This window comes from Chiloscyllium plagiosum, unplaced genomic scaffold (assembly GCF_037043375.1).
Source record: "Chiloscyllium plagiosum isolate Xiang-an unplaced genomic scaffold, Cpla_swu_hap1 HiC_scaffold_25, whole genome shotgun sequence".
Taxonomy (NCBI): domain Eukaryota; kingdom Metazoa; phylum Chordata; class Chondrichthyes; order Orectolobiformes; family Hemiscylliidae; genus Chiloscyllium; species Chiloscyllium plagiosum.
The window spans coordinates 36899766-36914170 of NW_028270163.1; the positions used below are offsets into that span (position 1 = coordinate 36899766).

The following is a 14405-nucleotide window of genomic DNA, read 5'->3' on the forward strand; positions in this document are numbered from 1 at the left end:
CTGCGTGGGTTTCCTCCGGGTGCTTCGGTTTCCTCCCACAATCCAAAGATGTGCAGGTCAGGTGAAGTGGCCATGTTACATTGCCCATAATGTTAGTTGCATTAGTCAGGGGTGAAATGTGGGGGGAATGGGTCTGGGTGGGTTACTCTTCAGAGTTGGTGTGGACTTGTTGGGCCAAATGGCCTGTTTCCACACTGTAGGGAATCTAATCTAATAACTTCTAATCTAAAACTGGCTTTCAAGGCAAGGTTTATGCTGAAGATCCCTATCTCTAGGTGAACCTTCTCGCCTCACTTAATTCCTTAAGAACTTAGTGTCTTCAATCTGAGCATAACCTCTGACTTGCATTCTGCTTGAGCACCAGCAATTTTTTTTTATTAATTTGAGGGACATGGGCATAGCTGGCCAGAATTTATTGCCTGTTCCTAGCTCCCCTTGTGATGAGTCAAGTCCACTTCCATCTAGAATGACCAGGGCAGCAATACATGGGAACACCATGACCTGCAAGTTCCCCAGAAGCCACTCGCCACCCTGAATTGGAAATATCATAACTTCTTTACTGTTGTGTCAAAATCCTGAAATCCCTCCCTAAGGGCATTGTGGGTCAACCCACTGCATATGGACTGCAGCGATTCAAGGAGAAAGCTCAGCACCACCTTCTCAAGGGCAACTAGGGACAGGCAATAAATGTCCAGCCAGTGATGCCCATGCCCCACAAGTGAATAAAAAAATACTTACCAGCACTTTCAAGACAATTAGGGATGTGTGAAAAATTATGTCCATATTCCATAAAAGAGTAAGGAAAATACTAATTAGAAAATGACAACCACATACCATGAGGAAAATTCAGACCATGAACATAGTTGAGCTTCTAATGACAATGAATATGATTCCCACCCAGGATTACATATACAGAGGAATCGATTATCAGGCATTAGATTATCCGAATATCAGATTATTTGTCAAGTTTGCGACGTCCTGATGCTTGGGTAAACTATGTTATCTGACATTCGATTAACCGAGCAAAATACTCCCCACCCATGTCCTTTGGATAATCGAGGTTCCTCTGTATAGTGCATTGTTTGGAAATATATTTCAATGAATGGTCTCCTTCAACAGCGATTTAAGCAATACTCCATTTAAACTGTAGCAGAGTCAGAGATATACAGCATAGAAACAGGCCCTTAGGTCCACCTCGTCCATGCTGACCAGATATTCTAAATTAATCTAATCATATTTGCCAGCACTTGGCCCATATCCCTCTAAACTCTTCCTAATCATATACCCGTCCAGATGCCTTTTAAATGTTGCAATTGTACCAGCCTCCACCACTTCCTCTGGCAGCTCATTCCATACATGCACCACCCTTTGTGTGAAAAAGTTGCTCCTTAGGTCTCTTTTATATCTTTCCCCTCTCACCCTAAACTGAAAAATAATCCATGTTAGTGATTATGCTTCTGCTATGAACTATGAGGTTAAGAACAGCATCATTAATCTAATCCTACTGCAGATTATAGCTGGTTAGATTTTAACTGTTTGTAATCACTAATAGATTCTCATCCTGCTTAATGTCCGTTGTCTGTTTCCATCTTAAAACAGTGTTTTGCTATTTCTCACTCAAGTCATATATAGTATTGGTTAGTGGAATTTTAAATACTTCAAATTCCAAGGCCATGGTTCCAGCAGCAATGTTATAGAATTGTCAAAAAGCTGATTTGTTTTGCTGGCTGATAATAAAAGGTGAACAGCAAAGCATCACTGCTATTGCATAGATACAGTAGCAAAAACCCCTGCATCATAGTGTCTGGTCCAGAAGTGATTGTAAAAAAAAAGAGAAAACAGATTTGTAAAAGCAAATAGTAAATTTATTTGTAATTTATTTACAATTAATACAGCAAGTTCCTCATATAAATTTGAAGAAGGTACAAGATTACTTTGATTAGTGTCTTTCAAAAAACGTAAACATTTATTGCTTGTTTGAGCAAATGCTTTAAGATGTGCAGATTTTCTTCTATCTCAAGTGATAAATGATATTGCCGATGCAATGCTGATTTTTGTTTTAGGAAAAAAAAAATCTGGAATAAGATTTTGATGGTTGAATGCCAAAAACCTTAGAAACAAGACTATTTTGCTTATTGCCATTTAACTACTTACAAGTCAGTTTTTCAAAATACTTTCTTGGAAATTCCATTTATTTTAAGTTCTGTTTCTATCTGCAGTAGTTAGGAAAGTGCACTTAAGTCACTTTACATAAACAATGACATAAAAACAATGACAAATGACACTCTTACAAATAATATTTTTATTTACAGCTTGTAAAATCTTAAAATATCAGAGTAAAGCAACTCAGGTATATTTTATCTTATTCATGCCCTCTCCTACACAATGCTAGGCAGAGTAACTAAAAAAAAACTAATTAAAATCCAATGCAAAATTTTTAATCTTTTTTCTTCATATAGTGTCTTCAACTTTTTCATGTTGGAGTGGAATGAATCAAAAACATTGTAGCTCAATTCTCAATGGTATTTTCTTCTGTAATCATGTTCTAAAACAAAGGTTTCAACAGCTGTTAAAGCATTAATGGCTTTTAGCAACAACTTCCCTTACTAACAGGCTGAACAGGAATGGCTACTTGGTCTTTCTTTAAAACAAAGGGGTGGGGATGCGAGGACATCAAAAATAGATGTTAGTTTGTGGTCATTTGGACACTAATGAGATCACTAGAAACAATGTTAACTCCATCATAATGGGATATAATTAACAGTATTTCTCTCAGATATCCCAACATCTGTCAAAAGACGCTGATGTACTCACTGATCAAATCATAATTCCAAATGTAGCTGAAGAGTGCACATCCCAAAAACAAAGTGATCACACCTCCAGCTCCTCTTCTCCTTGGGTTCATATATTTATTGCAATACTTACTATAACCTGCAGGAAGTAAGTTTAAAAAATATTATTTCTGTTTTACGGACAAATTCATTTCTACTCTATTGTTCTCCTATTTTTGACCTTTTCCCCGAAGGAGCTTGCCACCTATGAAGCAGGCTGGTACTTGTTACGTAATGCCAATCAGCAATCAATTGCCAGTTTTTGCTCAGAATTACTTCTGTAATTCTCCCCTTTCAGGCAGAAAATTGCAAGTTCAAATTCCAACCCACAGTCTGAGGGAATGCTGTACTATTGCAGGTCCTAGTCAATCTTGGCACCAGAAGACCTGTGCCATTAAACCAGGGCCTTTCAAATCAATGCAAAAAACCCCATCGCACTATTTTAAAGGTGGGGGAATTCTCCCCAGTGATGTCCTGCTCAACATTTTTCTTGTGTGACATTATTAAAGAGAGGTTAATCTAGCAGGAGCGTTTCAAACACAAATATGCTTCTGTATTTCCTACATTATAAATGTGACTACACTTCAGTTGCCTGTAAAACATTTGGGAACATCAGGAGGTCAAAAAAGCAATATTAAAATTTAGATTATTAATTCATTGGAATTTTGTAACAGGATTACATAATCTGTTTTCATAGGGCTGAGTACACCTGAAGGATCGTCTGTAATTAGTGCTAATAAAAATTAAAGCTGAGATTTTGTGTTCTGTTCAGTCTATGGACATGTAGTTTAATGTATCCAATTCCTTCCACTTTATACCACCACCCATTTACATCGTGAGATTATTTCAACAAGAGACCAATGGCTTTATTTGAACAACAAAACAAAGGGGCAGGTAATGATCTAGTAGTTTTATTATACTATTAATCCAGAGACCCAGGTAATGTTCAGAGGGCATGGGTTCAAATCCTGCCATGGCAGTTTAAATTTGAATTCAATAATAATATGGAAATAACAGTTTAATGATGATCATGAAACCATTGGGGAAAAGCTCATCTGGTTCACTAATGTCCTTTCAGAAAGGAAATCTGCCATCCTTACCTGGGGTCTGGCCTACATGTGATACCAGACCCACAGCATCTGCTCCAGCCTGTGACACCCAACATCCCATGACTGATTAAACAAAACAAAAGCAAAACCACTGAAACCCACACTACATCCTACTTCTGTTCCAGTCACAATGCAAGCAAATTACACAGAACATATTTGGATAATGACTCCTCTTTGAAACAGTGTCTACATACAAAAACTTAGCAACTCACTGCATAAACATAACTTGCAAAATAGATGCCAATTTTGCTTTCACTTTACCAATAGAATAGTTTATCCAAGGCGCATCATCAAAATGACTTCAAAAGAAAAAACAAAGAATTTTGGATATCATTGGGAGTTGTTAAAGTAAATTGTACGTTTGAGAGGAATCTAGACAAGCAGATGAGAAGGAAATAGAGGATTATGATGGGAGATTTAATGAAAAAGTTGGGAGCAGGCTGAAATGGAGCAATAACAGCAACATGAACTGATCACAAAAGATACATGACACATATACTTCAAGCCAAAAGACATGTATAGCACTATTAGCAAAGGAAATACTGCACCAAATTTCAAAATTAAATGAAAAAGTGATTTGCAACAATTAATCTTTGTTGTGGAACTTAGCTACAACAGATGTCGACTTTTGTTGATATAATTTCATTTGTCAGTGTACAAATATTATGGATATTACTTCTTTAAAAGATTCAAGGCATGCAAGAAAAATATGGCACAATCTCAAAGAGCATTACATGAAATAGAACTTAAGTTCTACATAGTTGCACAAACCAAGAAAGATGTATAAAAGTGATTACCCAATGCAAACAATAACCCAATTCATTTTTGGATTTCCAGGCTACCTGTCTAATCCTGTGAAGTAATTTGGACATTTCACTTCTGCAGACTTGTAGGAAGCAACAGTAAGTATTTCCTTGATGGAAAAGGGAATAGCATGTGCTTGCACTCACTGACCAAAACAAACCAATTTGGCATGGTACAACAACCTCCATAATATGCGCTGTGTTTGGCTGAGCCATTGAGAAGTTAGAGAAATGACATCTTTTAATGTATATATTTAAACTACCTGAACATCCACAATAAGGCAACGTTGACATCAGTCAGCAAAACAAGAGGGTAGAGAGTGAGAAATACATGACAAAATATGAAATTAAATAATTAACTTTATATTTTGAATTATTGAAAATTATTTTCCCCAAAGCAAATATCACAAATGTCCAATTAAGTCATGTCACAGCAGACAAATCATCAAACATGGCAGAACTGGGATAAAAACATTTTAAACATTCTACTAATTGTACCTTTTATGTTTTCACGCCAAGTGGCAGACAGTCTGATTGGGGTTTCAAACTGTTTAGTTTGTTCAGGAAGCATTCTCAGTCCAATGCTATGGTATCCTGGATACAGTTCAGGGAACCACTCCATCCCTATTCCAGTTTTTGTGCAACGACTAAGATGAAGTTCTTTAATCCTTTCATCCAAACGTGCTGTTCTCCTGCAGCTTGTTGATAGGAACATGTCTTCTTTCCAATCATTTTTTCTCTGGGACAAATGCATGTATTCAGATTGTATGGCCTCCGTTGTGTTCCAGTCACTTGGTTCTATTCCCTTCACAGCCACAAGATCAATACTTGGATTGCCTTTCTCTTTATTTAAATCCTTCACTTGCTCAGAAGTCATAATTCCACTGTAAATGTGATTATTCGCAGAAGAATTATAATTACTAGTCTCTAAAACATCAGCTCTATAACCACCTTTTATCTCACTCGCGTTCACATTCAACATAAAATCCTGTTTTACGCTGGTCCTTGCTTTACACAAATTATTTTCACTGTGATGCCACACGCTAGTTTTGATGTTGCTTACTGGAGTTCGTTCAGATACTGATATATTTGAGCCCATCCGTTCTGTGATTTCATTCTGGCTAGCTTGACATCTTATGCCATCTTGAGAATCTGCATTCTCTCGGCTTGTAAAGTGAAGTGAATTTGATTTGATAGCACAAGATAGCTGAGGTACAATTTCATAGGCTTTCAGATCCAACACAGTTGTCTCCTTTTCAAATTCTGGTCGAGTGTAAATTTGTTCTAAATTAAGAACTGTTTTCCCTTTTGGGCAAAATATACTTTTTGATACCAAGTCAGTGCATCCTTTTTCATTCAGTGGAATCGTTAAAGAACTATTTCCTTGCTTTTTCTTTAAAGAATTGTCATTTACAATCTTTTGCGAACTCTTCACTTTTGCTCTAGCAGCACCTTTTAACTTTGCATCTACCTTATCCTCATCCAGTGTTAAAAAATGCTCATTTGACTTTGATTTTAAGACCATTTCTTTTTTTGCCCATTTAGATTGTCCTTTAGTTGTCTGACTAACAGACTGTTGACATTTTTTTCTGATTTGCTCTCTCCTGTTCATCAAATCTTCTTGACCTGACTGTGGCTCATTAATATCTTTGTTCCAAACACTTTGTAAACCTATTGAATGATTGCTCTTTTTTGGTGATGCTGCTTCTTCCTTCTGTGTTAAAGTCTTTGCTGAGTTTGCTTTAACTTTCGTCTTCTTGTTAGATGATGCTGGAGAGCTAACAGATTTGCAACTTAATTTTTGCTGTGGAATTGCAACTGGTATCTCTGTCTCTTTAGAATTAGATTTACTGTTCACAATTCTGGCCACCTTACAGTGAGGAAGATGTGTTTTCAGTCGCTTAAAAGCTTTACCACAAAATGGACACACTTGCATTCCTGGTGAAATATGTTCCATTTTAGACTGGAGAGAAAGACAGTGTAATCTTAAACCAAAAGCGCAAAGTGTGTAAACCAGTCATGATTGGTTGAAGCTGTTGGCATGTTTGTAATGTTTAAAAACAAGTTTCCCAACATCATAAATGTTTCAACATTATTGCTCCAACTCCGGATTCTGTCCTTTTCCTTGGAGCTATCAGTAATGTAATGAAAATTTAACGAATGACTTGTTCATCTACTATTTCTTCATCACAATATGCCGATCTTAGAATTAGTTCTTCCCCTGAAGATTAAATGTTTTCCATTAAAACAGAAAATACATCAATGAATATGTCATGATAACTGGGTCACAGTTCAAAGCCACGTATCATACTTTTTCCAGACCTTTCATTTTACATACCCTGACTCTTTTACAAACAGGCAATACAAATGCCAAGCTTCTTGGTGAGATTTCAGGCAAGAATCACTTTCTTCACGGCTACAATGAAACCCATTTAACAGTTTATATTTGGGCAGTATGTTCAAGGTTTTAAAAGGCATTTTTAAAATAAAATATGGCACCAAATTACATAAAGGAGAGATTAGAGCACATAGTCAAACACTTGGTCAAGGAGGGTGAACAAGAGGCCAGAATTAGATAGGCACAAACATTGCAGCAGTGTTGCAGAGTTGAAGAAGATCACAAATAATGGGGAAGAGACAAGCCCACGGTGGGATTTTAAACAAGGATGAGATTTTTAATATTGCAGGTACAAAATCAGCTAATCCAGATCAGGAACTAAAATTTATCAAGAGCCTGGCTTTGTCATCTTGTACAAGACCTCGTACTTTAGGACCATTTCTCTTCTAATGCAATTCAATTTTAGTTCTCAAATGCCACAAAGGGTGAAGAAATGCTTGACCCAAGACAGGATTAAAACAAAACTGAAAACAATGCCTTCATTAATACCAGCCATGGCTCAGGTGGAAGAAATATTCCATCTAATTTTTCTTGTTGTGCACGGTCTGTTCAACCGAATGTACAGTTCCAAATACAACATTATTGCATGGTTGCACAACTGCAGCATCTCAAAAAGGACAATTTGTGAACAGCCAGCGTGGAACTTTCAGGTCTTTGACAGCACAGGTAATTTTGGTTGGCATCTTTATTCTGATTCTGAAAATTGGGGGTTCAAGTCCCACTTCAAATATTCACACAAAGTCTAAGCTGACACTCCAGCGCGGTGCTGAAGGTGCTGCACTGTCAAAGATGCTGTCTGCCAAATGACACAATAAACTGACACCTAGTCTGTCTTCAGCAGGATGCAACAGGTTCCCTGTGCTATTTCAAATAAGTTTACAGAAGTTATCCCAAATCCCAGCCAATATTTATTTCTCAACTGACATCAAAAAAGTGGTTATCAAGTCATTATGAACATTGCTATTTGAGAGATAATTTGGATACTGCAATTCCAACACTACATCAGTGACAATATTTCAGTAAGATTTAATTTCCTGTTAAGTGCTTTGGGATAGTGAGTGTATTTATATAGGTGCTGTATAAATGCAAGTTTTTCTTTTTCTTCATGCCTACTGAAACAGGAAACAAACAATAAAAAAAACTAACAGCACAGAATTTGTATCCTTTTTGCATGCACCAGTTAAATGCAGATTATTGGCAAATCATGACAGGATCATGGAACTGGAATACACTTGGACAGGATTTAGAGAAAAATAAACAACTCAAACTCTCAGCAGTAGACAGGGGAAGGAGAACACAAAAAATTAGTAAGTCAATAAGAAAGGAAATTGGACAATTTTATTTGCACAAAGGTTAATAGATTTCTGAAGTCCCATACAAGATATTGAAGCAGGAGAAAGTGAGGTCTGCAGATGCTGGAGATCAGAGATGGAAATGTGTTGCTGGAAAAGCGCAGCAGGTCAGGCAGCATCTAGGGAACAGGAGAATTGACGTTTCGGGCATTAGCCCTTCTTCAGGAATGATATTGAAGCAGGCAACTTACATGATTCCTACCAAAATGGAAAGATATTATTGGTTCTATAGCTCAGAGGCTCTTGTGGCACAGTGGTAGAGCCCGACCTCTGGACCAGAAGCCTAGGTTCAAGTCTCGCTTGTGAGATATATAATTCATCTCTAAGCAAAATAAAAATCAAAAGAACTGTGGATGCTGTAAATCAGAAACAAAATAGAGACTGCTAGAAAAACTCAGCAGATCTGGCAGCATCTGTGGAGAAATCAGAATTAACTTTGGGGTCAGGTACTGAGGAAGGGTGACTCGACTCGAAACATTAACTCATTTCTCTCCACAGATGCTGCCAGACCTGTTCAGCTTTTCCAGCATATCTCTGAGCAAGCGGATTAGAAAATATGTACAGTCCATAGCTCAGCCAAGTATCTTAGCTTGTTGGAAGGAGCACTTTTGGCTAGGCATTTCTTATCTCTTACCTTTCTATCCTCAACCCTACTTCCACTTAACTGCTATCACCAAGTTCCACACTTTGTCCCCAGGTGCTGATAGTGTTCTTAGCTCTGACTCGTGGCATATGAGCCTTTTCGCTTTTTATCATCCTCATCAATTCACTCCTCAAACCAAAAAAGTCCTTTTCCCACTGTTCTTAAACTGCTGCCCATTCCCTGTCTCACTTTTCAAAGTCCTTAAACATGTTCTACCTCCCAAAACCATATCCAGCTTTTGTAGAATTTCATGTTGGAAATTATCCAATCAGATCTTCATTGCTGCCATAGTATCAAAGGTTACAACTGACATCTAATGCAACTGGGCAAGGGCAAACTATCCGTCCTCGTTTCTTCTCAACTGGTCTGCAATATTTGACACAGCTGAGCACACAAACCCCCTCCAATATATCTCCTCTGTCGTCTAGCTGTGCGAGACTGCTTTCCCTCGGTTCCGTTCTATATCTATTTAATCATAGCCAAAGTATCGCTGATATTGGCTTATTTTCCTTCTCCCACACCATTACCTTTGATGACCCCTCAAGGATCTAACATATTTTCAATTGATATATTGTCCTTCAATGACATCATCCAAAAGAAGAGCATTAGTTTTCACATGTAAACACACGAGATACACACGGGTCTACGTGGTGAATTTGTATTTGCAGATACATTCTATTGTGTTCAAAAACCACACAATCTGTAGGCAGTCCTTATAAATTCCTACTTTGGAAACAGATCCAGTCTGATTCAAGGTTGGAATACAGACAGACTCTAACCTCACATCTTCATTGATTTGTCTGAGCTGAGATGATGCTTTTTTTTAAAACTTGTCACTGGACTACAACTTGAAAGAAGTTCTGGGATTTACATAATAATCAATCAAAATGTGCATCTCCATTCCATTCAATATTTAAGTGATTAAATACTTAACAGCAATCTAGGTTCGGTCAATACATTGCATCAGCTGTATGACACTTTGATCTTTTATTACAAATTGTGTCCTATGATTCTGCCCCGCTAGTTGCCTGACAAAACAGCAGTGCTCCAAAACTTGTACTTTCAAATAAACTTGTACTTTCAAATAAACTTGTTAGACTATAATCTGGTATTGTGTGAGTTGTAACTTTGTCTACCCTAGTCCAACACAGGCACCTCCACATTATGGACACCATTCACAACTTCTCTATTGTTGCTACATAATCAACAATATATATGATAGCCAAAACTGAATAAGCAGAAAGTTCCTTCAGTTAAATATTGGAAAGACTGAAGTCTTGCTTTTCGTCCCTGTTTCAAACTCCATTCCTGAACTACCAATGCAATTCCTCTCCCCTGGCAACAGGTGGAGACTAATCCTACCATAGTTCACCCAAGAGAGGCATCCAACCTCCCTAGTCCACCTCTGTAATGTCACTTGACTTTACCTTTTTACAGTACATCTGCTAATGATTTTCTCACTCATACCATTGTAATCTCTATACTCAACTATTCCTTTACATTCCTTGCTTCTCTCAATTAGTCCACACTCTGTAAACTTGAGGTCATCTAAAATCTGCTGTCTTGGCTTGCGACAAACCCGTTCACCTATCCACAATGTGTTTTCAAACCTGCATTGCTTGAATGAGTGCCAAGTCTTATTTTCAAAATTCTCACAATAATTTTCAAAGTTCTTAACATATCACCACCATAACCTTATGAATGAATAACTTGGATGCTGCCTGAACTGCTGTACTCTTCCAGCACCACTAATCCAGAATCTAAATTGTAATACACCATGGTATTAGCTTAGGATGTTTTATTACATTAAATGAGAAAAGTTAAAAAGTCTTAAAATTGATAAATCTCCTGGCCCCGATGGGATACACCCTAGAGTTCTGAGAGAGGTGGCTGAGGAAATAGCAGAGGCATTGGTTGAGATCTTTCAAGAGTCACTGGAGTCAGGAAAGGTCCCGGATGATTGGAAGATGGCTGTTGTAACCCCCTTGTTCAAGAAAGGATCAAGGCAAAAGATGGAAAATTATAGGCCAATCAGCTTAACCTCGGTTGTTGGTAAAATTCTAGAATCCATCATTAAGGATGAGGTTTCTAAATTCTTGGAAGAGCAGGGTCGGATTAGAACAAGTCAACATGGATTTAGTAAAGGGAGGCCATGCCTGACAAACCTGTTGGAATTTTTTGAAGAGGTAACAAGTAGGTTAGACCAGGGAAACCCAGTGGATGTGGTCTATCTAGACTTTCAAAAGGCCTTTGATAAGGTGCCGCACGGGAGGCTGCTGAGCAAGGTGAGGGCCCATGGTGTTCGAGGTGAGCTGCTGGGATGGATTGAGGATTGGCTGTCTAACAGAAGGCAGAGAGTTGGGATAAAAGGTTCTTTTTCAGAATGGCAGCCGGTGACGAGCGGTGTCCCGCAGGGTTCGGTGCTGGGGCCACAGCTGTTCGCATTATATATTAATGATTTGGATGAGGGAACCGGGGGCATTCTAGCGAAGTTTGCCGATGATACGAAGTTAGGTGGACAGACAGGTAGTACTGAGGAAGTGGGGAGGCTACAGAAGGATCTCGACAGGTTGGGAGAGTGGTCCAGGAAATGGTTGATGGAATTTAACGTGAGCAAGTGCGAGGTCTTGCACTTTGGCAAAAAGAATAAAAGCATAGACTACTTTCTAAATGGTGAGAAAATTAATAAAGCCAAAGCACAAAGGGATCTGGGAGTGCTAGTCGAGGATTCTCTAAAGGTAAACATGCAGGTTGAGTCCGTGATTAAGAAAGCGAATGCAATGTTGTCTCTTATCTCAAGAGGGTTGGAATATAAAAGCAGAGATGTACTACTAAGACTTTATAAAGCTCTGGTTAGGCCCCATTTGGAGTACTGTGTCCAGTTTTGGTCCCCACACCTCAGGAAGGACATACTGGCACTGGAACGTGTCCAGCGGAGATTCACATGGATGATCCCTGGAATGACAGGTCTAACATATGAGGAACGGCTGAGGATACTGGGATTGTATTCGTTGGAGTTTAGAAGATTAAGGGGAGACTTAATAGAGGCGTACAAAATAATACATGGCTTGGAAAAGGTGGATGCTAGGAAATTGTTTCAGTTAAACGAGGAGACTAGGACCCGTGGACACAGCCTTAGAATTAGAGGGGGTCATTTCAGAACAGAAATACGGAGACATTTCTTCAGCCAGAGAGTGGTGGGCCTGTGGAATTCATTGCCACGGAGTGCAGTGGAAGCCGGGACGCTAAATGTCTTCAGGGCCGAGATTGATAGATTCTTGTTGTCTAGAGGAATTAAGGGCTACGGCGAGAACGCTGGTAAGTGGAGCTGAAATGCGCATCAGCCATGATTGAATGGCGGAGTGGACTCGATGGGCCGAATGGCCTTACTTCCACTCCTATGTTTTATGGTCTTATGTTGCTATAGTCAAAAATGGGGATTTCACATTTCCCAATGCTTCAATGCAGGTACTTCATTTGGTCAATTATCTTACACATGCCCCAGAAAGGATACATGACTGTAAATATGAGCAATGATTAAAGACAAACTGAAATACTCAGGATAGTAAAATTAGGCTACTGGAGGAATCTGGGGAATTATACAAATGCAAAGACATCATTCTTAGAATGATAGAATTGTTACAGCACAAAAGGAGACCTTTCAGCCAGTCAAATCGTGCAAGATCTCTAGAAGAGCAACTTAATCAGACTCCTCTATCTCTTTCTGTAGTTTTGCAAATATTTTCAATCTTTTTGGTATGGTGACTCAGCGGTTAGCACTGTTGCCTCATAGCACCAGGGACTTGCATGTGATTCCACCTTCAGGCGACTGTCTGTGTGGAGTTTGCACATTCTCCCTGTGTCTGTGTAGGTTTCCTCTGGATGCTCCTGTTTCCTTCCACAGTTTTAAAATGTGCAGTTTAGGTGGCTTGGCCATGAGAAATGTAGAGTTACAGGGATAGGGATAGGGTAGTGGGATGGGTCTGGGTGGGATGCTCTTCTGAGGGTCGGTGCAGACTCGATGGGCCAAATGGCCTGTTTCCACACTGTAGGGATTCTATAATTCACAATTATCCAATACCTATTGAAAGCCATAATTAAATCTATCTTCACCACTCACTCAAGCAACGCGTTCCAAATCCAAGCCATAGTCCTGTTAAAAGGATTTTCTTCCCTTGCTTTTGTTCTATAATTCGCCCAAACCTTCTGCCGAAAGGAGTTTCTCTTTATTTGTGTATCCAGATCCACGAGTTTGAACACCGAAAGTCTCTTCTCGACCTTTTCTTCCAGAAAAGTCGAGGAATTTCCCCAATCCACTCACAAATCCCAAGCCCTGCCACTGACCACATCTTTCCTGCATCCAACACATTCTCCCTAATTGATGGTTCTACTTAAACAGATACTTACAGTGCTTCTTTTATTGTATCTCCAGTCTGACTCCCAACCTCACATGTTAAAGTCAAAATTATTAACATTGTTACATTATGGCAATAAATATTTCAAAAATTCGACTCTAGCGTTTTCTTAAAACTCTACGCAACCGCCTGCTTAGGGCCTGAATACCACATTTATCATTCCTTCCTCTCGTTTTAAAACTCACGGAAAGTAACTGCACCTCTGTTTTATTCGTCTGCACAATGTTTCTCAGACACAGCGGACTCAATCCAGTGGAACACCTTCCGGTGCGGGGAGCGAACATCCGGTCCGTCTGCTTTAAGGCCCCCGCTGAGGGGGAACGGGGCATCTGCGGGAAGAAGTTGAATAGTGTCCGGAAAGAGAAAGTGACAGAGTGTGTTTGTGAGAGGGAGAGAGATGTTGGGGAGAAACAAGCAGCCACACTACAGGCTTTTAGTAAATAAAACAAAAACGGAAATTCAACATCTGTGCAGAGAGAAAAACAATATTAACTTTTCAGATTCTGTGTTCTGAGAAACAAGACTCAAAACATTAACTCTGTTCCTCTCTCCCTCTCTCCACAGATGCTGCCTGACCTGCTGAGTTTCTCCAGTAATTTTTGATTTCCAGCAGCATCCCGCAGTTGTTTGGTTTTGTTTTTGTTATGACGGGCTGTTTTGAGCTTGGTTTTCATCGGTCACGCCCCAAATCTCTTTGTCCCGCCCCTCCAGTGACCACGCCCCGCCCCCTTCCCTGACCATGACCACGCTCCGCCCAAAAACCCCCCTTCTGACCTCGCCTCCAAACGCTGGTAACGCCCACATACCATGACACCACTCCACACTGGGCCACCGCCACGCCCCCTCCGCCCACA

The 14405-nt window shown here is 39.4% G+C and overlaps 1 protein-coding gene across 2 annotated transcripts; it reads right to left on the bottom strand.

The window, feature by feature from the left end:
- Positions 1-1849: 1849 nt before the first annotated feature.
- On the bottom strand, positions 1850-14242 carry LOC122562154 (uncharacterized). 2 transcript variants are annotated; one of them, XM_043714751.2, is made up of 4 exons: positions 13752-14242; positions 5242-6964; positions 2815-2931; positions 1850-2545 (listed from the first exon to the last, which is right to left on the bottom strand). In XM_043714751.2, exons 2-4 carry the CDS (start codon positions 6698-6700, stop codon positions 2517-2519), a joined length of 1605 nt encoding a protein of 534 aa, XP_043570686.2. In that variant the 5' UTR covers positions 6701-6964; positions 13752-14242; the 3' UTR covers positions 1850-2516. The 2 variants fall into 2 exon arrangements, with proteins under 2 accessions (XP_043570686.2, XP_087856741.1); XM_088000615.1 differs by having other exon boundaries at positions 13737-14242.
- Positions 14243-14405: the final 163 nt, after the last annotated feature.